Genomic DNA, 22,374 nt, shown 5'->3' on the forward strand with positions numbered 1-22,374 from the left:
CCCTATACTAGAGTCTAGAATTTTGTTAGGATGCTTCAACTTTTTCTTTCCTTTTAGCATCTGAGTGTAAATAATATAATTGCAGCTACAATTCAATTGAAAAATACCACAAGAGTCAACCTTGAAGTGTTTACATTCAACAAGTTTAATTACCATTAGAACGGAATACAAGAAAGTGTAATGAATCTGAATCCTCAAGACTAAGTCTCCGAAACCGTTTATCATTCTTGGTCATGTATTGCTATATGGGCAAACTGCTGCTAAAAAGCGGTTAATTAAAGGTGCAACCTTGACGTTGTAGTAAATAGCAGGGCTGTAAAGCGCCACACTAAACAGACTCAAAACCTGTGGAACATTTATGCTTCAGGCTTGCTGATGACAGTGAACTCAATGCCATGTTTGTTCAGTCTTTCAATCAGGGTAGTCTTAGAGAATGCTGCTCCTGGTGAGTACACCCCACCCCTATATAAAAAAAAGAGAATATGGTGAGTTTGAAACAATGAGTGGCCCAAACTGCATTCAGGAGCCTCAATCTGAAGACGCTCCTCCTGTCCTCAAATCTGCAGCAATTAGTGCATTCTTCGAAAGGCCGGTCAATCACTGCAAAACAGCATGGTACTTTCCAGGAAACTACTCAAATCCATGCATCACTTAATGTTTATGAGTGATAGTGCCAGTGATCTATATGTTAATTTTTAAAAAAAAAATAGCAATGCAAATAGTATTTCATTCGTAACTGACTTCAAAATAACAATGCTTGGTAGTACAGAACTTGAATATTGCTGAAAAGAGACATGTCACCAAAGCTTTTCATTTTACACTCATCAGGATAAATGCAAGAATGCCATGTTTAAAGAAAAGGATGCTGACTGGTTGGCAAGTCACTCTGATTGGCTGAGGTTTGCCATGGAGAAAGGACCAGGGAAACTATTGCCTCCCCAAGCTTCTGGGTAATTCAAAAAATGGTGCAAGATGTGAACATATTCCTTTTGTCTCCTGTAGTATAAATTGTTGCGATCATTTGAAATTTTGCAAAGTTTGTCCTGATGAGTGCAAGGCAAAAAGCTTCAGCAATATGTCTCTCTTTTCAGCAGCAATAAACAGAATTTTCTCTAGCAGAAATAATCTGCAGCATGCAGTCAGAATGGAAATGATGTCAATTGTGACACCAATACTATAAATCAGTGCAAAGTGACACACATCAGGGAAGGTAAGGGAATTGGTCACAGTGATTTATACTCTCTGTGAAGGATTAAAATACTAGGAACACCAGTTACAAATAAAGAAATAAGGTGAAATATTTTCATCCAAAGGGAAATACACTATGGAATGTCAACAGGGAAGAAAATTGAAGCAAGAAGCATACACTAAGTCATTAAGGAGACAACTGGCTTATTACTAAAAAGAGAAGGAATTGAGGCACATACTGAGAAAGATCAAGTGAGGTTGATCTCGGAAGATGGGAATGAGCTTATTTTTGTCTGATGATCTTCCCTGTTCTTATCTCCAGGCTTTCTTTTGGTTTTTTTTTTATTCTTTCATGGGACTTGGGTGTCTCTGGCAAGGCCAGCATTAGTTGCCCATCCCTAATTGCCCTTGAACTGAGTGGCTTGCTAGGCTATTTCAGAAGGCAATTAGAGTTAACTACATTGCTGTGGGTCTGGAGTCACATGTTAGCCACACCAGCTAAGGATGGTAGATTTCATTCCCTAAAGGACATTAGTGAACCTGATGGATTTTTACAACAATTGATGATAGTTTCACGGTCACCATTACTGAGACTAGCTACTGATACTCCAGATTTTATTGGTTGAATTAAATTCTACCAGCTAACATGGTGGCTTTGAACCTGTGGTCCCCCCGAGCATTAGCCTGGGTCTTTGGGTTACTAGTCCAGTGACAGTACCATTATGCCACCATCTTCCCTCGGACATTCTATTGGGCAGGGCCAAATGCACCCAATTAACTAATTCAGTGCTCTTTTGTTGTGGAAGATTGATGTGCAGCATCAGTTTCCTACACAGATTGAGCAATATGTAGCTATGCAGAGTGAGAGAAAGGGGAATATTGTTCACACACATTTTTTTCTTGATTGAGCTTTTAGAATCAACTGTAGCATTTCAAAACTTCCAATATTTCAGTCTAGTCTAAGTGATGAAACTCACCGATTAGGCAGAGACTTGCGTTCCCAAAGTATTGTGACAGCTGCCTGCACCATAGCTATTGGGGTAGCAATATAGCCAGGTTCTGTGAAATAAAATAACATAGCAGCAAGCTTTGAAATAAGGCCAACAAGAAAGCAATGCTTGGCACTGTAGAAAGGTGAGAATCATGGTCTTAAATGGAAGTGCACTGTTTTCTTTAAGAACACACCACGTTCTGCCACCAAAACAAAAACCTACCACATGAAGAAAGGGAAAGTGGCAATGACAACATAGTCACCAGATCACACCAGTGGGGCAATGTCTTAAATGTGCAATTTATACACCAGGCCTTTATTTACGGACACTTTGCTGCACATATTCTTGATCTCAAAAGTAGTCCAATATTATAAAATCCCCAAATAGCAATGAGAATAATTTTGGAAAAATTCCTCTCAACTTTCTATTAAAATTACTTTTGTCATGTTTTATCACCTTGAGGTGATGCATCAAAAAGGGTAAAATGTATTTTATGTAGAACAAATAAAATCATTTAAAAAATCCCAAATCTACTGAAAAGACGTTAGGCTTTACAACAAGTATATCAGTAGGTGGGAACTAACAGACAGGAGCAAATAAACTCCATTGTGATGGTTCATTTTTCAAAGTGTTATCAACTGAATTGCTAGATACTTAACTATAAATTTAACCAGTGATTTCTGTCTAACGGTAAAGGCCACTATTGAAGGGGTCACAGATGCACACTTCCAAGATGAAATAAAGAGTTTGCATTTTCCAGTGCTACCAATGGAAATTTCAGTTTCTTCACTAGGGTAAATTCACAGATGACTTAGTGCGGGTCCCCTGTCCCATCATGTAAAATGAGATGCGCAGGTTAAGGCTTCCCAAGATTGCCTCATCTGTGGAATTTCCAGTGTCAAAGGCAACCGTTAAAAGAGGGCCACTGTTTATTGTAGTGGGGTGCAGGCATCAGGGATGAAAAACAAAAGGTGAAAAATGATATAATGTGCAGACAAAAAGGACAAAGACAGAGGGCAGGATCTTCTGTTCGGCGAGCGGGGGTGGGGCCCGCTTGCCGACGTGTAAGATGACGCAGGGTGGTGTCAGGCATGTGTCCCGACATCACCCCTTGTCATTTAGATTTTCAGGTTGGTGGGCTATTAAGGCCTTTAAAAAAACTAATTGAAATCATTAATGGGCCTGCCCGTCCAGCCTTAAGGTTGGCCGGGAACCCTGGTGGCCTTCTGGAAAAGCATGAAACCTCATCCACGGGCAGGATGAGGTTTCATGAGTGATTTGAAAATCTCAGAATATTTCAATAAAAGTTATGGACATGTCCCAACTCATGGACAGTGTCACATGAGGGGACATGGCAGCAAATTTTTTTTCTCATCCTTATTTGAGGTTTCAAATCTGAGCGGATCTCCCTGAGGCAGCACTTTGCCTCAGGGAGATCTGTGCGCTCTTTCACACACATGCGCAAAAGAGCACACTCCCGGCTCAGAGAATCCCCCCCAACAGGGGAGCGCATAGCACTTCCTGGCGGACGTCACGCTGGGCGGGCCTTAATTAGCCCGCCCACGTAAAATGGCGGCGCACCCCCAACCGGGGGCGCCGATCGAGAACCCGCCCGTCCGCGCCCGCTCCTGCACATCCCCCCGACAGGAGGAAAATGTTGCCCAGAGAATTTGGGGGGTCAAGTTTTTAAAAAATGACTAATAAGCCACGGGGAAGTAAACCATGGTAAATATGAAATCTTACATATGAAGAAGTTCCTGTATATACAGAAGTGAGAGCATGAACTTTCGCTTTCTGTACTTTAGCTTGGCATGTTTTCGCTCATGTACAGTGGAGAGATTTAGAAATATAAGGGGAAAGGGAAATAACGTGATGTGCAGAAAAGTCAAATGGGATTACAGGAGCAATAATTATATTTCCTTGAATCTATTCAGTTCCATTACTGATTTGGCAGCCTCTTTGGCTCTAGTAGCACTGTTTTCTGTTGTGCGTAAAAAGGAAGGAAGGCTTGGATTTGCACAGTGGCTTCAGATTCCAAGGCATTTCACAGACAAAGGATTATATTGAAGTGCATATGTAAGTAAACATGGCATAGCAAGATCACACAAGCATCTGTGATTTAATGATATTTGATGGGTTTTTGGTGGTGGTGGGTGAGGTAGGACTGTTCATCAAGATAATTCGCTGGGTGGACCAGCTTCTCAGCTGTGTACAGCTATATTTTTTTCAATAAAAAATTTAGTTCTAGTGAGGCACTGTACAGCAATTGTATTTATTAAAGAAAATACAAATAAAAGAGTGTGTGTGTAGTTGGAAGCTCATTCAACATAACAATATTTGAAATATAAATTAAAATTCTCTTCATCTCCCTCTTTCTATCCTGCTGTACACTGAATTATGCTGCCTTTTGCCTTACTGCCATGTACTACTAGCTCAGCAAAAGCCTTGGCATGTAACACTGCTACTATCTGTGCCGAGTTAAAATTCTCATCCTTATTTTCAAATCCCTCCATGAACTCACCCCTTCCTATCTCTCATTTCCTCCAGCCTCAACCCTCTGCAATGGCTGTGCTCCTCGAATTCTGGCCTCTTGGGCATCCCAATTTTAATTGTTCTGCCAGAGGTCGTTCCTTCAGTTGCCTAGGCCCCAAGCTCTGTAATTCTTTTCCTAAACCTCTCCGCTTCTTTTGCGTCCTTTAAGATGCTCCTTAGAGCTTCTCTCTTTAACCAAGCTTTTGACCATCTGCCCTAATATCGCCTTACGTGGCTCGGTGTAAAATTTTGTTTGATCATGTTTCTGTGAAACGCCTTGGGGCATTTTATTATCTTAAAGGGTGCTTTGTAAATACAAGTTGCTACTGTTTGTGAATTTTGCTCAACTTACTGCACTGCACTGTGCCTCCATCAGGAACAAACATCTCAATACACCATAGCGATAATTACCTGATGTACACCCAAGTCAACTAACATTTCAAAATCATAAGGCTAGTTTGAATTAAACATTACGCATACCTGGCCCTTTCACTTGAGTGCAGATTTTTACTGAAGGCTTGCCTTGCTGCGGATCTTGGTCTTCCTGATACCCTTCACCAAAGAAGGTCATACTGAAAGAGGTCCCTTCCATCTGCAAAATTCAACATCTTTTTAAAATGTAGTTTACTTAGTTTTTTTTTTCCATATTATTCTGTTGTTTGATTTAGACTGTGGAGCCTCAGATGTAAATTTTCTATGCTGCTCTCCATACAGCAAAGAAGCCATGAGGGCAGCTTGGCTCAGTCCATTTAAGTCCAATGAAGTGAAAACAAAACAAACTTGTGCACTACTGAGGGAAATACTGATGTCTGAATAATTTGCTAGGGCAGAGTTTGAAACAGTTTTCGTCACAAATCGTACCTACATGTTTCAATGTTCAAATGTAGCAGGCATCAAGAGTTTCCAATATACAAATCTTTAAGTGAGAGAAGTTGATAGAGCTGTTCAAAAACAAAAAATGGGATCCTAGATTTATAATTAACAAAACAAATTACCAAACAAAACAAAAAGGAAATGATAAATCTATATAAAACATTGGTTTGGCCTCCAATAGAACACTGTGTCTGGTTTTGGGTGCTTTATGAAAGGTGTCAAGGTCAGGGAGAGGGCACAGAAGAAATTCATTAGGATGATACCAGGGGTTGGAGGCTTCAATTATGTGGAGGCTAGTGAAACTCTGGCTTATTTTTAATTAGAACAAGGGAGATAAGACAAGAAACTGAAAATTGAGAGATCTTGATAAAGAAAATCATAAAAAACTGTGTCTTCTGATCAGAGAGTCAATAAACTTAAAATTTATTGGCAAAGGGGAGGTTGCAGGAGATCTCTTTTCTTTGAAAATGTAGAGGGTTGCAAGCACCTGGGATGGTCTAACCAGAAATAACGGTGGAAGCAAAATCCATAACAGCTTTTAAAAGTGAAATGGATAAATATTTCAATAATAAAAATTTAAAAAGGTACAGGGAAAGGGACTAAGTTGACAGCTCTTCCAGAGAACAAGGGCATGAGCATTGGGAGAAAATAGCCGCCTTCTACTTTGCAAATTCTATGATTTACTGTCAAGCACCCTTTTTACGTCATTAATTTAATTCTTCAAGAACTTAATATATATTTAACATATACTTAGATTTAATTTTAAGTATACATTACATATATCATAGTACATACTGAAACAGTTTGAAGCTTGACATGTGTTTTCCAAAGTTTAAAATTAAAAATAATTATTTTTGGCAACCAGGGCAGTTCAAAGAACTCGATTAATTCTCCACCAAATTGCAGCTTTTGCAGCCAGGCAGAGACTGACAGTGAATGGACATCATCCAGTTGTGAATTTAGGATCGGTGATGGTGTTAGTGTTAAACAAGCTCAAATCAAAAGGAAACAAAAAGGGAAAATGAACGTACCTGTTTTTTGGTTGGCCCTTGTCTCGTAAAATATCCAAATGAGAAAAACTCTGGGTACTATATCATAAACAGAAGGCAATAAAAATTATACAGAGCGGTACATTCCCAAAAGTTTACAAATTAAAATTTTTTTAAAATTGAAGTTATAATAGAGTTTTTGTGAAATTCATAGATCCAAGCCACTTACTTTGATTAGGAGGTTTCTCCCCAATCTAAACTTTGTGAAACACCAGAAGAAAAAACCAGCTATCATCAGCAATATGACTGAGCCAATTCCACCGACAGCAGAATATGCTCCATACTGGACCTAAAGTTAAGCAAAGACATCAAATGGGGCTATAGCTACTAATTATAAAATGCATTCAAAGAATTTCCAAAAGTTGAAAGGCTGTATTAATGGGTATAACCATGATCATCATGAGTTTTGAGAAGTGCTGTGTATCAATTGAAAATAAATGTGTTCAACAAAACAGATGGTCGCCAAAGTGTTGCTATTTTAAATTTCCTGAAGATTATATTCTCCCTTTGCTTTCCTGCTCTCCCTCTCCAGTCCTGATATTGACAACGTACACCACACACATCCCCATACAGACAAATCAAGTAATTGATGCTGGCTGCCTATTATAAAAAGAACTTCTCTTCTTGTAAAAGAACATTAATGATTTTCTGTTTCTACTTTAGCACTTCACAAATCTTTTAAGTTTTCTCCACTTTTGTTTTATTCATCAGTAATATTCTTTAGTATTTTGATACTTTTGTCCATTACTTAACAGAGATGATATTTTACATCATTGCATTGTGCTCACTGTGTCATTATTCTCCTCCTCCCCACTTTTTTGATTATATTAACATGCCTGTCCGCCCCTAACTTTTCACTGTTGAAGAATCATTCACACCCAGTGAACTTGACTGATCCCTCCACAGATGCTGCTTGAACTAACAAGTGTTTCCAGCAGTTTTTGTTTGAAGATCTACCTCCTTGTATTTGAGCCAGAAGTGCTCAAGCAGAGTCCACATAAGGCCATAAGACTGAATGGGCATCTCTTTTTTTTGGCAAGAGAGGGGGAAAAAATTCCAACAAAATTACGCAGACTCTGCAGCAACAGCCAACTCCATTTTTTAGACTATTATAGCAAGTACAACTGCCTCAAGCTTTTTGAGTGAAATCATATGAATTGCATTTTACCTCTATTATTTCTAAACATTTGAGCCACATTCAATGAAAATTAATGTATTTTTTTTTTAAAAAACTAAACGAACCACGAATACCAACACAGAGATACAGGATTTAAGGAAACTAAGAATGTACTTACAGGACTTTCCTGTAAGTTCTCATGCAGGTAACGCTGTGTGCGTTTGACTACAGAAGCATCAGATCCGATGAATGGGATAGCATATTGATCCATTGTGTTACTATAAAATACTGAACCTCTGTGAAGTAATAAAAAAAACCATCAAGTTCAAGGAAGCCTCTAACCAAATATGTACATTTATGCCACAAAGTAGAAACCAATAGCTTTTCTAAACACACTTTTAAACCCTGTCACATCACTGAGAACAGCCATCTTTTAGTAGCTGCTCCTTCTCGCTAACTAAATACATCTCTCTTCTCCCTCAAACACACATATACCACTGTACTTTTTAGTCTGAGCTTTTCATCACTGGCATACTCTATCTAAAGAAACATAGTGGTATTTTATATTTTAAAAATAGTTTCATAAAAAAAAGCACATAAGAGTTAAGTAATAATGAGTCAGATCTATAAAAACTTACTTGACATTTGGAATTCTGAACCAAGCACACAATAATTTTCCTTGTGGTAAATCTAGCTCCAGTCACATATTGTATAAAGCATTCATTTCATGTTAGAGTAAGCACAGGTTTGCACTCAAGCAGAAGAGAAAAGAAAATTTGGAGACCAGAGTGAAAAAAATGTATTGTTGCTAGCCAGATGAGTTATACAAATGTTTTTATCTAGATAAAAGACATCCAGGAAGTGTTGAAGGCATAAAGGCATGTTATATTCCTACAACTTAAGAGACAATAGGCAGAAATTTTCGCTTGGCGGAAGGGCGCATGCCCAGCCTGCTCAAGCGTGAAATGACATGCACTGAGGTCAGCCGAGCGTGCCAACGTCAACGACAGTCGCGCGATAGTTTGGTCGCCGAGCATGCGCTGGAGCCGGCAATTGAAAGGCCTGTTAAAGCCATTAAGTTATCAATTAAATTTTTTTTGCTGCCCGTCCAACCTAACGGCTAGCGGACAGGCAAAAAGGCCAAGTGGCCTTTGCATTTTTTTGGAAACCTCATCCACGGGTGAGGTGAGGCTTCCAAAAGCAAATAAAAATAAAAACTTTATTTTTTCATTAATAACATGTCCCTGCTCAGGACATGTTGTATTACATTTTTGTTTTTTAAATTATTTTTTAATATCTCTCTTCATCTCACTGGTGAGGCTCCATGCCTCAGGGAGATTATGCAGCACTCACTCGCGCGCATGCGCAAAGTTCGCGCTCGGCTGGCTCGCATTCTTCCTCCCTCCCGCACAGGCAGTACTCAGCGCTGCCGCTTGCGTTTCACACTGGGCAGGCCTTAATTGGCCGGCCAGCGTGAAATCGCTGTGTGGTGCAGATTGTGGGCAGCAGTTGGCTTCCCCCTGCCAAACCCACCCGCCAAGGGAAAAATTCTGCCCATTATCTTAAAGCTGCTACATTCCTTTGAGCTCAAATGCACCATCCCTTTCAAAAGCAGCATTAGTGAAAGTTTCTCATATGCAGTTACAGATCTACCACAGGAAGCATTTTCAATTTAGTCAAATGAGACAGCATTTTAACTTGCTTCCATTGAGAGTATAATTTACAATTTTCCATACAGATTGTAATGTACAATGGTTAACAGAATACAAAACCCAATCAGCCACAGAAAGTACATTCCACTCGACTGCACAATTGCAAAGTTGGGCTGTACAATACTACTGTTATTTCATATGCATTTTTCTTTTCTCACCTTCGTCTTAGCTTGGTCCCAATCACTGGAAGGGGTTTATGTCCAAACTGCCTTCTCAGTTTCCTCAGATTATCCTGATCAGATATTCCATGGACTGCCGACTGCCAAGTTCCATCATGAAAACTGGAGCCCTATTAAGATAGAAACTGCTCTGACAAGAAAACCCAAACTAAGGTGCATTGAGACAATTAAAACCTTCTCCTAATCAGTCTGCTCAATTAATATCATAATTAATATCATAAGTGGCTGAAAATACAGTGGCAAGTTCTTGATAAAGAAATGCACTGCCCAGAATCACCTGGCATCTAGTTGCTATAAAATTCAAATAACACCCATGAAGAGTTGGTGACAGTTTCTGCCCTGGAGCCCATCTGAACCAGTTGAGACTTCTCCCAGAGTCCTGGGCCAACACTTAACTCACAACTGAAATCACCAAAAACAGATTACCTAATCACTTATGTCATTGCTGCGCACAAATTGTTTGCTGCATTTATTTACATAACAGTGAATACATTCAAAAGTGATTAATTCACTGTGAAGAGTCTGAGGGTGACTCAGCTTGGAAAGCAGAAAAGCAATTAACTAACTAAAAACTTCTCAAGTACATTCTCCACCAAAATCATCATTGAATGTATAGTTTTTAAAAGAGAGAAATCAGGGTTTTAAAAGCTTTAAAAAAACAGGGGAAGATGGTGGCGTCGTAATCCAGAGGCCAAGGCTAATGCTTTGGGGACATGGGTTCAAAACACACCATGGTAGCTGGTAGAATTTAAACCTAATTAATTAATTTGGAATATAAAGCTAGTTTCATAACAATTTTCACTGATTGTTATAAAAAAACCATCTGGGTCACTAATGTCCTTTAGGGAAGGAAATCTGCCATCCTCACCTGGTCTGGCCTACGTGTGATTCCAGACCCACAGTAATGTGGCTGACTCTTAACTACCCTCCGAAATAGCAGGGTAAGCCACTCAGTTCAAGGGCAGTTAGGGATGGGTAACAAATGCTGGCCTTACCAGCAGCACTCACATCCCATGAAAGAATTTTAAAAATTGCTGAAAAGAGAGACATTTTTTGCTGAAGCTTTACGTCTTCACTCGTCTGCACCAATCAGCACTCTCTTCTCATACAGTATAAATTTGTTGTTTCCCCTGTGAATTGTCCTGATAAGTGCAAGACGAAAAGCTTTGACAAAAAATGTCTTTTTCAGTAATACACAAGTTCTGTACTACCAAATGACTTTATATATGATAAAAATCGCAAACAGCATGTTTAAAATGCAGAACAAGGAGGTAATTTTATATGAAATGATTCAAAAAATAAGGTGGTAAACAGCTAGTGATGATAATGATGATGATGATGATGATGCAAAGACATGCACTTCCTCCAAGTGTCCTGTAACATTCTCACCAGTATTGTTCTAAAGCAACAGATCCTGACTCAACCTGAGCAACACTAAGCTAACATAACTACTGTGTTCTCCTACATTGGTTGATGGGTCCAATAGTATAAATGCCAGAATTCATCATTTCAAGAACACTACATTTTGATTCAGAAAAACATGGTCACTATTCACAAGAGACAAACCTCAGGTCCAGATTTTATTAATACGAAGCTTTCGACAGCAGTCAGAGTACCTGAAAAGTAACAAAGTAAAAACCATGGATGAATAACAATTCTCTAATGCACAGGCTGTTTAAAAAAATCCCAAACCACTGTTATGTTATACCTTTAAGATTTTCTATAGTTCTGAACCATCAACAAAAATTAGGGCCAGAATTTTTCCCACATCCGGCAGGCTCGGCGGGAGCAGGCAGTCGCAGAGCCAACCGCCGCCCACAATCGGCTCCACACTGCCATTTTACACGGGCAGGCCAATTAAGGCCCGCCCAGTGTAAGACGCGAGCGGTAGCACTCAGCACTACTTGTGCGGGTGGGGGGAGGGAGGGAGAGTCAGGGCCAGTGCTCTTTCGCACATGCACACAAAAGAGCGCTTCAATCTCCCTGAGGCACAGAGCTGCCTCAGGGAGATTGAAGCGCTTTTAAAAAACATAAATAAATGTAATAAAAATTTATTGAAATATGTCCCCTCACGTGACTGCGTCACAGGAGATGGGACATGTTTTTATTTTTCTGAAAAACTTTTTACTTCATTCATAAAAGCTTTAGGAAACCTCATCCCACTCGTGGATGAGGTTTTCCAAAACATTAAAAGCCGCTTGATCTATTAGCCTGCCCGCCAACCGTAAGGTTGGACGAGCAGTGTGAACTTGAAATTAATTACCTAGTTAATGGCCTTAATAGGCCTTTCAATTATTGGTACGCGCCCGCCAAACGAAACTTCGTGAGATAGCGCAACGACATCGGGACGCATGCCCGACGTCATCGTGCGTCACTTTACGCACCAGCGTGTCAGGTCTGCCCCCGCACGCCAACTGAAAAATCCTGGCCTAGGTTGTAACTTGAGGCTGTTAAACCATAATTGTTCAACTTATATCACCATTTGAACTATAAAGAGAGCGTTTGAAGAGCCCGCAATTGCTCAATCTGGAGAAGAGGAGATGAAAAGGAGCAAGTATTTAAAATTCTTAAGAGAACAGAAAAATTGAACCCGGATAATTGGCACACGTTCTAGAACCAGTGGGTATAACCCTCAGTTTATAAAAGAGAAGATGCCAGAAACTGGTGAGAATTAACAAGTCTCTGCGTAGTTAAAATGTGGAATTAACTGATCAGGGAAGGTAGGTAACATTAAAAAAGGGAAAACTGGACACACACTTAAGGAAATGGACAATTGAGAGGTACTTTTTCAGCTTGACCAGAATGGCTGCATTGTGTTTTCTTAATGTTCATTCTCCATTACAGGTCCCTATTAAAATTACAAGTATTTTTAAAATAGATCATGATTAAACAGAATTCTCAATAGGTAACATCAAATTTAATATGTATAAATTTATAAGTTATATAAATAAAACAATAAAGAATTGGATAACACAACAAATTAAAAGGCAATAAGTGTCCTTTCCCAATGATGGAAGGAATTCGGTTATCCAAATAATCTCATCTAGGTGCCTACCAGAATTCTGTGTACCTCCTGAAGCGGATTTTTATGCAAAGCTGAACCAGAACTAAGTAATTAAGAAATCATCGAAAATTACAAACAAGTGTGTTGGTATATAGCACAAGCAACAAATAAAAGTATAAAGGAATTAGTGAATTAATTGTTAAAGGTTACATTAATTTACAATTGAAACTAATGAATCTCTAAACTAATGATTCTCTAGGTGTCCACAGAAATTAGATCAGCTCTGTTTATCTGAACTGACATCTTTCATCTGGAAATACATCAGATTACAATAAAAAATAGATAAATTAATATTGAATTACATTGTGGTATTCCAAACTAGGTACTGGCTTCTTAAGGTTATCTTAATTGTACGCTTCAGGTTACTCTCCAAGGAACCATGTTGAAGGCTGGCAAATAACTTATCATCACAGCCTTTGCTAAAAATGCTCAGTGTCCAGATGGTGCACTGTGTTGAAGCACAACTCAAATTAGCACATCAGCAATGTTCTCTTCCAGCTGGAAAGCTTCCTTCTTTCACCAGTGGGCTCATCTTACTTCAGCAACTAATTGCCTGATGTGCACCCAAGTCAACTATCATTTGCATTTGAACTTGGAACTCAAAGGTCTTCAAAGGGCAATTTGTAACCAATAATGTACAACTATAGCAACATGATGATTTTTAAGAACGTCTATGTGCCCACAAGTAATTAAATTCTAGCAAGCTGAAAATGACACTTTGGCACTGCATCATACAAGCAAAATTCCTATAATTTTATTATCCATTACCAGAAAAGTTCACCTTGCTTTTGTTATTTGCTTAGAAATTAAATTTAAGTTGCATATAGAAGCAGCATGCAGTTGAGACACACAATGCATTGATGCATCAACAAAATACATTATAAAATGGTGTATGGTGCAAAACCACAAATGGTATATGGATCAAAAGCTGTGGATGATTTTAAAGGACTTGGGTGCTCTATAATATTTGCATTGCCATAGTTGTAGAGTTTAACATCTCCAAGTTGCTTGTTGTAAATTACCTTTCAACTGATTCCTGGTATACAGTATACCCATATCGGCTGGAATGGAATCAAACCCACAGCTTCCAACTATATACACTCCCTTTTCAGCAGCTTGGTGGTCATATTTTAGTTGCATGCCTTCCAAAAACTGTGAATGACAAAACATTGCAAGTTTTGCTTTTTTTTTTAAGTTTTAAAAGTTACTCTCAGCTATATCATTTCATTGAAGGGCTAAAAATATGAATTTGAACAAATGTGAAATTTGACAGTGCTGGAAATCGGAATTAAGGTGGCAAAATGCTGGGAATACACAGCATTTGAAAGCGAAACATAGGTTAACGTTTCAAGAGGGGTCAAACCAGAATCCTGACGAAGGGTCCCACCCAAAAAGTTATTCTATTGCTTTTGGGTACTGACTGACCAGTTTTACGCTTTAGGAAAAAGTGATTTTTTTTTTCAAAATTACCTGCTGACATATAACATCACGCTGTTTCAAGGGGCAGCCAGGCAAACTACTAAAACCACAGAGCATCTCTGCACCAAATGTAATTAAAGATTGCTAACACAAAATTTCCATTATAGCTCCTCAAATAATGATAAATCACTGCTCAAGTAAGAGGAAATGTTAGAAATGCACGTCGGCTGTCCCTCAATTCGAGGATGACATCTACTCAGGGTCATGAGTTTCTGCCTTGGGTCTTCAAGTGACAATTCTAGACCCGTAGGTCTTTGGACACATGGGGCAGGATTGCCCATGAGGTAGTGGGATCTGGAGTACAGGATTTGCTTCCCTTTTTTTTAAAAATACTTCTTTGCTCCCACTCTGCCTCATCATTAAGATGTTATGGCTCAAAGCGTGATGCAGCTTGATGGACAAGTTGTCGCCATTTTGAATGATTGGTAGCAAGCTCCTCCCAGTCATTAATGTCAATTCTGCTGTGCTCCAAGGAAAGATTCAGATTGTCCTTGAAGCTTTTTCTTTGACCTCCCCTGGAATGTTGGCCATTTGAGTGTTGAGAAAACAGGACTTGGCGGGGAAAGACCCTTCTTGGCCTTCTGGACACGGTATCAAGTCCCTCGAAGTTGATTTTGCAGGAATGCATACTAGGTCAATATCCGAAGAGTGAAAAGAATGGGTTGTTTTGGGTTCCGCCTCCATCAGAACTGGGGAGTCTGATGAAGGGTTTCCACACAAAAAGCTAATTCACCTTCATTCCTTGGGTGTGCATTTCCAGCATTTTCTATTTTATTTCTAATTTTCAGTGCTTGGGAGTTCTCTCTTTCATTAAAATATTGTTCCACAGTCACAGAAGTGAGCAATAATACATCAAATTTTGAGCTACTAAAAACATTATCCCTCTCATAACCACTGTAACAATATCTGATCACATGGGCATTAGGGCTGGTCAAAGTTTATGTCGCTTTATCAGTTTTGGTACTTTTTGCCAATAGGCCTAACCAGTACTTCAGACTTCCAGTTTCAAATAAATAATGTGTAATATAATAACTGATGAAGTTCAAAGGAATTGTACCAATACCTTTAATCATACATGGTAACTAGTGTCTGTAATGTCTACAGATTTAGGATGGGGAAAATGTACAAAAATACAAGACAGTATTTGTAAAATATTGAAATCTTCCTGAGAAATGCATACAAAACAGCTTTTTATTAGGAAATGACAATTAATATCTGGCCATTTTTTAAAAGAGAAAAGTGTCAATACCTGGGGTTCACCACTAACATCAACACAGTGGGTTCCATTTTCAATACAGGCCTTCACCACTGGCTCGCCAAAAAACCTGTACTAATAACAGACAGTCTGGGTTCAGTTACCAGCAATTTCAGGTGGGATGCCTGCAACGTTTTAGTGTATTTCATTGCAAAATGACACAAATTTTATTCTGAGCTATGAGAAACAACAGTATATGTTAAAAATAGTTTAACTTACATACAAATGCATGGGCTTCAAGCTATTTCCTAGTTATGATATACAATGATCAAATTTTCAATTTCCTGGTTAAGATTTAATCCATTAAAATCTAATTAAAAACACACATTTTGTCTAGTTTGGTTTTTAGTGTTGCAAGTACTGAGTAATATCATATTAATTTTTGTATATAAGACAATTTAGTTACATTATTTAGTTTTTATTACAAAATCTTATCCAAATAATAGTGTAACATAGAGATATTAAAATTAAGCTGTGCATCTAGACCCTGCATTATCTTGCTTTCTATATCTATGGGATCTTACACAGTACTTCAGTAACTATGAATACACATTCTAACAAAAAAAGCTTGACAGATGGAATATAACGTGAGAAAATGTGAGGTTATGCATTTTGGCAGGAAGAATAGAGGAGCTGAATATTATTTAAATGGAGAAAGACTGCAGAAAGCTACAGCACAGAGGGATTTGGGAGTCCTAATGCACGAATCCCAAAAAGCTAACATACAAGTTCAGCAGGTAATCGGGAAGGCAAATGGAATGTTGGCCTTTATTTCAAAGGGAATGGAGTATAAAAAATAGGGCAGCCTTTCTAAAACTATACAAGGCACTAGTTGAACCACACCTATAATACTGTGAACAGTTTTGGTCTCCTTATCTAAGGAAAGATATACTGGCATTGGAGGCAGCCCAGAGAAGGTTCACTAAATTGATCTCAGGTATGGAAGGATTTTCTTGAGGAGAGGTTGAACCTGCACTCATTGGAGTTTAGAAGAATGAGAGGCAACCTTATTGAAGATTATAAGATTCTTAGGGGGCTTGACAGGATAGATACTGAGAGGTTATTTCCCCTTGTGGGAGAGTCTAGGACCAGAGGGCATAATCTCAGAGTAATCGGGTGCCTTCTCTCAGAGGGTAGTGAATCTTTACCGCAGAGGGCTGTAGAGGCTGTGTCGTTAAGTATATTCAAGGCTGAGATAGACAGATTTTCAATCAGTTAGGGAGTCAAGGGTTATGGGGAAAAGGCAGGAAAGTGGAGTTGAGGATTATCAGATCAGCCATAATCTCATTGAATGGCTGAGCAGACTCGATGGGCCGAATGACCTACTTCTGCTCCTACGTCTTATGGTCACCAAAGCTTATAAAAATAGAAGTTGGCTACATATTATTAGAATGCAATTTTATCATAAAATGCAGTTAATTTCTAATGCTATTATTAAAAATATCAATGGCACTTAGCAGTAGAAATAATTAATTCCAATGCTGTATTTAGGAGTTATCTCACCTTATATGAATTTTGTAGCTACATATTACAGCAAGTACTGAATTAATTCTTATTCTTTCTAGCCTTGGTGCAGTAAGTGACAACAGGATTTAAAAAAAAAATCAACTCAGCCATCTCTACAGAATGAGACATAATTATGATTCTTGGCCCTAACGTTTTATTCCCAAAAACTCCATGTAGATAAATCATTTTCACGTCCTATGCATGCACAGAGGTAGAACAGAATGCGTCAGATGGCAGAGTACTACCAAAAAAAAGGCTCCTCCCTTAAAGCAAAAATTCTGTATTTCAAATAATGCGTAACAATATTTAATTAATTACTCTTAAAAGTACTGCGAACATATTCTTAAAATTGACAGGACTACACTGCTCCAACAAGGCAGACAGATTTTCTGCTTTTGTATCCAAATGTATACATACTGGTCCCACACAGTTCAGGATCACTGATCCTTGCTGGCACATTGCATCAAGCGAGAGCGGATCATTTATATCACAGATCACATATTTTTTAGACTTCAGTTCCGGAGTTCCTGAAACAAGAGCATTATTACTTTACAAAATACATAAAGGGACAAAAATAATGTTTTTCTCCATCACAAAATGTAACATTTCATTTAGTGGAACACATCAAATACTAGTCCACTTTAGAAACATATTGCACTATTTTGCTTTGTTGGTGTATTTCTACTTGCCTTGATTATACATACACCCATTACAATGTTAAAACACCATACAAATTTCCTTTAATAGTACAATGGTGGGAACTAAATAATTCATAATTAAAAACAGGTTTGAAAGAACAAGACTGGACACGATGTGTCATACAGCAGAGACACAAGCTTATTATTCTACACCATTGAATTTCTCTCGGTCATCTTTGTGTACTGGCTGGAAAGCAGGTACCTATCCGCCATGATGTCGGGAGGGAAGAGGAGGAAGGTTCATCTTTAGGCTTGAAAAACTCTCAATCGGGTGTAAAACACTTGACTGTGGTCTTTGACAACTCCTCCACCCTACTACAGAAAAAAAATGCATACAGAATAACAATTTGCAGCTGGGAATTGCAAACTGATCTAAAAACAAAATGGTTATTTATAATTTGGCATTGCTGGTAATAAAAGAACAAATATTTCAACTGTACTGTGGACAATACGACTATTGTTTTAAAAATGTGAATAACAAGTCCAGTTATTCTTCTGCTATCCTATCATGCCTAAATTATGAATCTCAAAGACTGTAGCTTCAGCATACAGTGAAAGAGCAATGTCTTTTTAAAAAATATTTATTCATTCATGGGATATGGGCATTGCTGGCTAGGCCAGCATTTATTACCCATCCCTAATTGCCCTTGAGAAGGTGGTGGTGAGCTGCCTTCTTGAACTGCTACAGTCCATTTGTTGTAGGAACATCCACAGTGCTGTTAGGAAGGGAGTTTTGACCCAGCAACAGTGATGGAACGGCGACATAGTCATATTCATTATTGAACTTGGAATGGCATATAGAAAGGTTCCATTGCAATTATGATTAAAATTAGAGAGTTGGTTTATTAGTTTCTAAAGTTGGCCTGGCTGAAGGTATCCTACTTAGTTCCAGCCAGGAATTCCATTCCCCATACTGTGATCCCTTTACACTTCTTGGATGCTCACTCATGCTCAATCTGATGGTGTACAACCACTCGACTCGAGGTGACCTTCAAACTATGCATCCAGACTATCACCAAGATCACCTCCTTCCATCTCAAAACATTGCTCATCAACGTCCCTACATTACCCTCAACATCACCGGAACTCTCATCCACATTTTTGTCACCCTTCGCACAGGTTGTCCTAGTTCCACCCAACATAAATTCCAGCATATCCAGAACCCTGTTGCCTGTACCCTATCTCATAAAACCTTTTACTAATCCATCAACATTCTGTGGGGTGGTTGGGGTGTCACCATTGACCAGACACAATTGGGCCAGCCACATAAATGTCATGGCTACAAGGACAGCTTGGAAGTATTCAAAATTATTAAGGGCTTTGATAGATAGTGAGGAATAGTTTCCATTGGCAGGCCATGTGGTAACAAGATGATACAGATTTAAGAAAATTAGCAAAAACAACAAAATCAGAGAGGGAGATAAGGAGAAATGTGTAATCTAAACAAGATTTTTAAAATGACATTTACTTATACTTATGGAGCCCTTTCACATTATCCATTAAGTATCCCAAATAGTACGATTACATGTAGTGGAGAGAATAAGACTGTGGCAAGTGGATTACCTTCCGGGTCTAAAAAGCCTCTCCACCACCTACAAGGTGCAAAGCAAACCTGTAATGGAATATTCTCACTTGTCTGAATGGTGCAGCTGCAATAACACAAAATTCTCAACATCACCTAGGACAATGCAGTCCACTTGATAGGCACCCCTTCCACCAAGTCAAACATTCACTTCTTCCATCATCATCCTACTAAGGCAGCAAGATGAACTATTTACAGTTGCCAAAGCCTCTTTGGCAGCATCTCCTAAACCTATGTCCTCCACCATCTAGAAGTACAAGGGCAGCAGGTGGAAGGGAACACCATCACCTCCAAGTTCCCTTCCAAGTCACACAGCATTTCAATTTGGACATATATTGTTCTCCTTTAGTTGTGTTAGCACCACAGAAAATATCTGTATTCCACCAATGTTAATATGTGTAGCTCTAGCTAAACCAGGCATGGCCTGCCAGGATGGTAACCTTGATAATGAAAACTTTTAGATGGAAATAATCTAAGGATGGGTCTTGAAGATTTCAAATGATGGGGCTGTGACTATTTCATTTGGCAGCTTGTTCTATTGTGGGATTGTCCTTGGGAAGAAAGATTGTTGATATACAATCTTGGAAACATATGGTCTTTATAGTTTGTGTGGATGACTACCTCATGTTTTGTCATTACCGGAAGGAGCCAGGTACTTGTTTCTGTCAATTCCCACCAGTCCATTCTACCTTTTATAAAAAAGTCGAGTCTATTTTTCTCCCTCCTTTTCGTAGTGATTCGCATTCCAAGTCTTTGATCAGGGATGTGACACTGGTATATTTCCCATATTGATTCTTGCAGAATCACGCGGCGCATTTTTGGATGGCTTCTATTCTTATTTATATCTTCCTTTGTTGTCACTGGTTCAAAATCCTGATCTTCCTTCCAAATAGTATTGAAGAAGTATCTTTGTCACAAGGACTGCAGTATTTCAAGAAGGCAGACCACTTCTCAAGGGCAATTAGAGATTGGCAATAAATGTCAACACCTCTTTTTTTAAATGCTGCTTCCCATTTTTGCAGCCTTCTTGAGCCCTATATCCTTAGCTGCAAACTCCATTTTTCCTGTGCTGATCTACTGCACCATTTTTCCTCTTTCATTAGCACCATCTCCTTCAGCCACTTGCCCACACACTGTAAATTCCACCTTAAAGGGCTTTGTCTTGCTACACCTCTCCCCACTGTTAAACTGCTTCTTAATTTCTTTATTGGCATTTATATAGCGCTTTTCATAACCTACATCTTCAACAGTAGCCTTTGTCCAGCTCTCCCAGTCCTCTAGTTATTCTTGCTTAGGTCTGACCCCCCCCCCCCCACCTCCCCCACCTGTCAAGCGGGATCTTTGCTCCACATTAAAAAATACATGTAAATTTACTCTGTTGCTCAAAACTGTAGACCAGCCCAACACTTGGGAGTACAGTAGCTCACCTTAGTTTAAAAAAATGACGGCCAAAAATTAAACAAAAGCAAAATTTACAAGGCGTTTCACCTGAGGCGAGGAGGGAAGGGGGCAGGAAAACTGACTCATAACATTGCGTCGTTGTTGACAGCTCCGGCAAAAGCAAAATTTGCGTAACTTGGCCGGTCAAAGAGCAACGGGTCAAACATTTCGTGTCCTTGACACATCGCTGCTCGTGACAACCGGGGGAGCAATTGGTGGAAGAAGCGTTTGGCCATTTTAAATGATCTTTCTCGCATTGGGGTCTTACATGTTTGCAGCGTTAACGCCCCCGCCCGCGCGCCCCCGCCGCCTCCTCCTCCCCCCGAGGCCTAGTCGCGGCCCCCGAAGCCTGAGACTCACCCAGAACGCTGGCCGCCCGCTCCAGCACCCCTTCCAGCTTGACGCGGTTCCTGCCGGCCACGGTCCAGGTCAGCGGGCGAGAGGAGTCCGTCTCCGACGCCACCCGGGCCGCCTCCTCCACCACAAACTGGCCGGTGAAGCCGGAGGCGCCGAAGATGATCAGGTCGTAAGACCGGTTGGTCGCCATAGTTACGGAGACCCTTTTTTTTGTGTGGGGGGGGGGGATTGGTGGGGGAGACTGGGAGCTGCACCGGGCACCCCAGCCTTTAAACTCCACCCTTCTCCTCGCGGTGCGTCTCTTTACACCAACAGCGCAAGCTCCGCAACTACAGCCTTGGCCAGAGGTGTCAGCTGTGGCTCAGCTCATAGCACCCTCGCCTCTGAGTCAGAGGGTTGTGGGTTCACGTCCCACTCCCGGAAACCAAGAACTGTGAGTGTACTCGAAAGAGTTACATGAGATCTGTTGATAACTCGAAAGAGTTACGACCTTGGCCAGGAGTCCGCTCAGCTCTCACAAGGCAGCAAATTGTCAGATTCGTTTCAAAAAACTTAAACACAATAAAAGCCGCATCTCCCCCCGGCCATCGATCCACCAGACTAGTCCAGTCTTTGACATCTTTTCTTTATTTAAAAATCCCCTTGTGTTTAAAATAAGCAAAGAAATTGACTGATTTTGGGAACTTTCTTGGTCATTTCGGCGGGTGGGGGGGGAAATTATAATTTTTGAGTTTTTAAAGCAAAAGTATCTTCCCTAAATATTTAGGGATGGGAGAGCGATTTCAGGAGAAGTGTTAAGGTGTTAGATGGTGGGATGCTTAAGTTGAATAGTTTTGGGAGGACTTGGGAACACGAACACCTTATAAATTGCACAAGCATGGAACTAGGTTAGATATCGGAGGTATTTCTTTCCTGTGGTCAGTCACTGACCCATGGGTAAAGTTGTCAGCTCACCTGATTATTACAGATTGGCTGCAAGCATTCGATAGAGGGCTGAAAGAATTTCTGAATGTGGCCGGATAGCTACATGCAAGAAGGTAGGTGGGTATTGGTGGTGAACAGGACTTAGGACGAGTTACAGATGTGATCAGCAAAAGTTTGGATGAGCTCAAATTTGCTTAGGGTGGAAGCTGGGTGCCCAGTCAGGAGAGCATTGGAATACTCAAATCTGCAAGTAACAATAGCATGGATGAGGCTTTCAGCAGTGGATGAGCTGAGGCGAGACAGAGACATGCAGTGTTACAGTGGTGAAGATAGATGGTCTTGGTAACAAACAGCATATTGCGCCAGAAGCTGAGCTCAGGGTTAAATAAGATAAAGAGATTTTGAACAGTCTGGTTCAGTCTCAGAT

The 22,374-nt window shown here is 39.8% G+C and overlaps 1 protein-coding gene across 1 annotated transcript; it reads right to left on the minus strand.

The window, feature by feature from the left end:
• Nucleotides 1-121: 121 nt before the first annotated feature.
• On the minus strand, nt 122-21,413 carry LOC144689889 (saccharopine dehydrogenase-like oxidoreductase). The gene is made up of 12 exons (XM_078557374.1): nt 21,027-21,413; nt 17,364-17,473; nt 15,435-15,515; nt 13,729-13,858; nt 11,209-11,258; nt 9,622-9,752; nt 7,930-8,047; nt 6,804-6,923; nt 6,617-6,673; nt 5,193-5,304; nt 2,166-2,247; nt 122-462 (listed from the first exon to the last, which is right to left on the minus strand). The coding sequence occupies exons 1-12, from the start codon at nt 21,211-21,213 to the stop codon at nt 357-359; spliced, it is 1,284 nt and encodes a 427-aa protein (XP_078413500.1). The 5' UTR covers nt 21,214-21,413; the 3' UTR covers nt 122-356.
• Nucleotides 21,414-22,374: the final 961 nt, after the last annotated feature.

Source organism: Cetorhinus maximus, chromosome 14 (assembly GCF_964194155.1).
Source record: "Cetorhinus maximus chromosome 14, sCetMax3.hap1.1, whole genome shotgun sequence".
Classification (NCBI taxonomy): Eukaryota; Metazoa; Chordata; class Chondrichthyes; order Lamniformes; family Cetorhinidae; genus Cetorhinus; species Cetorhinus maximus.

What these genes read in the sequence shown, in the direction of transcription:
- LOC144689889 (XM_078557374.1), bottom strand. Translation starts at nt 21,213, where the DNA reads ATGGCGACCAACCGGTCTTACGACCTGATCATCTTCGGCGCCTCCGGC. An exon ending in TAATAAAATCTGGACCTGAG is followed by an intron (nt 9,753 to 11,208) that starts GTTTGTCTCTTG and finishes CTATCTTAATAG; the next exon opens with GGCTCCAGTTTTCATGATGG. An exon ending in AGAACTTACAGGAAAGTCCT is followed by an intron (nt 6,924 to 7,929) that starts GTAAGTACATTC and finishes GCTTAACTTTAG; the next exon opens with GTCCAGTATGGAGCATATTC.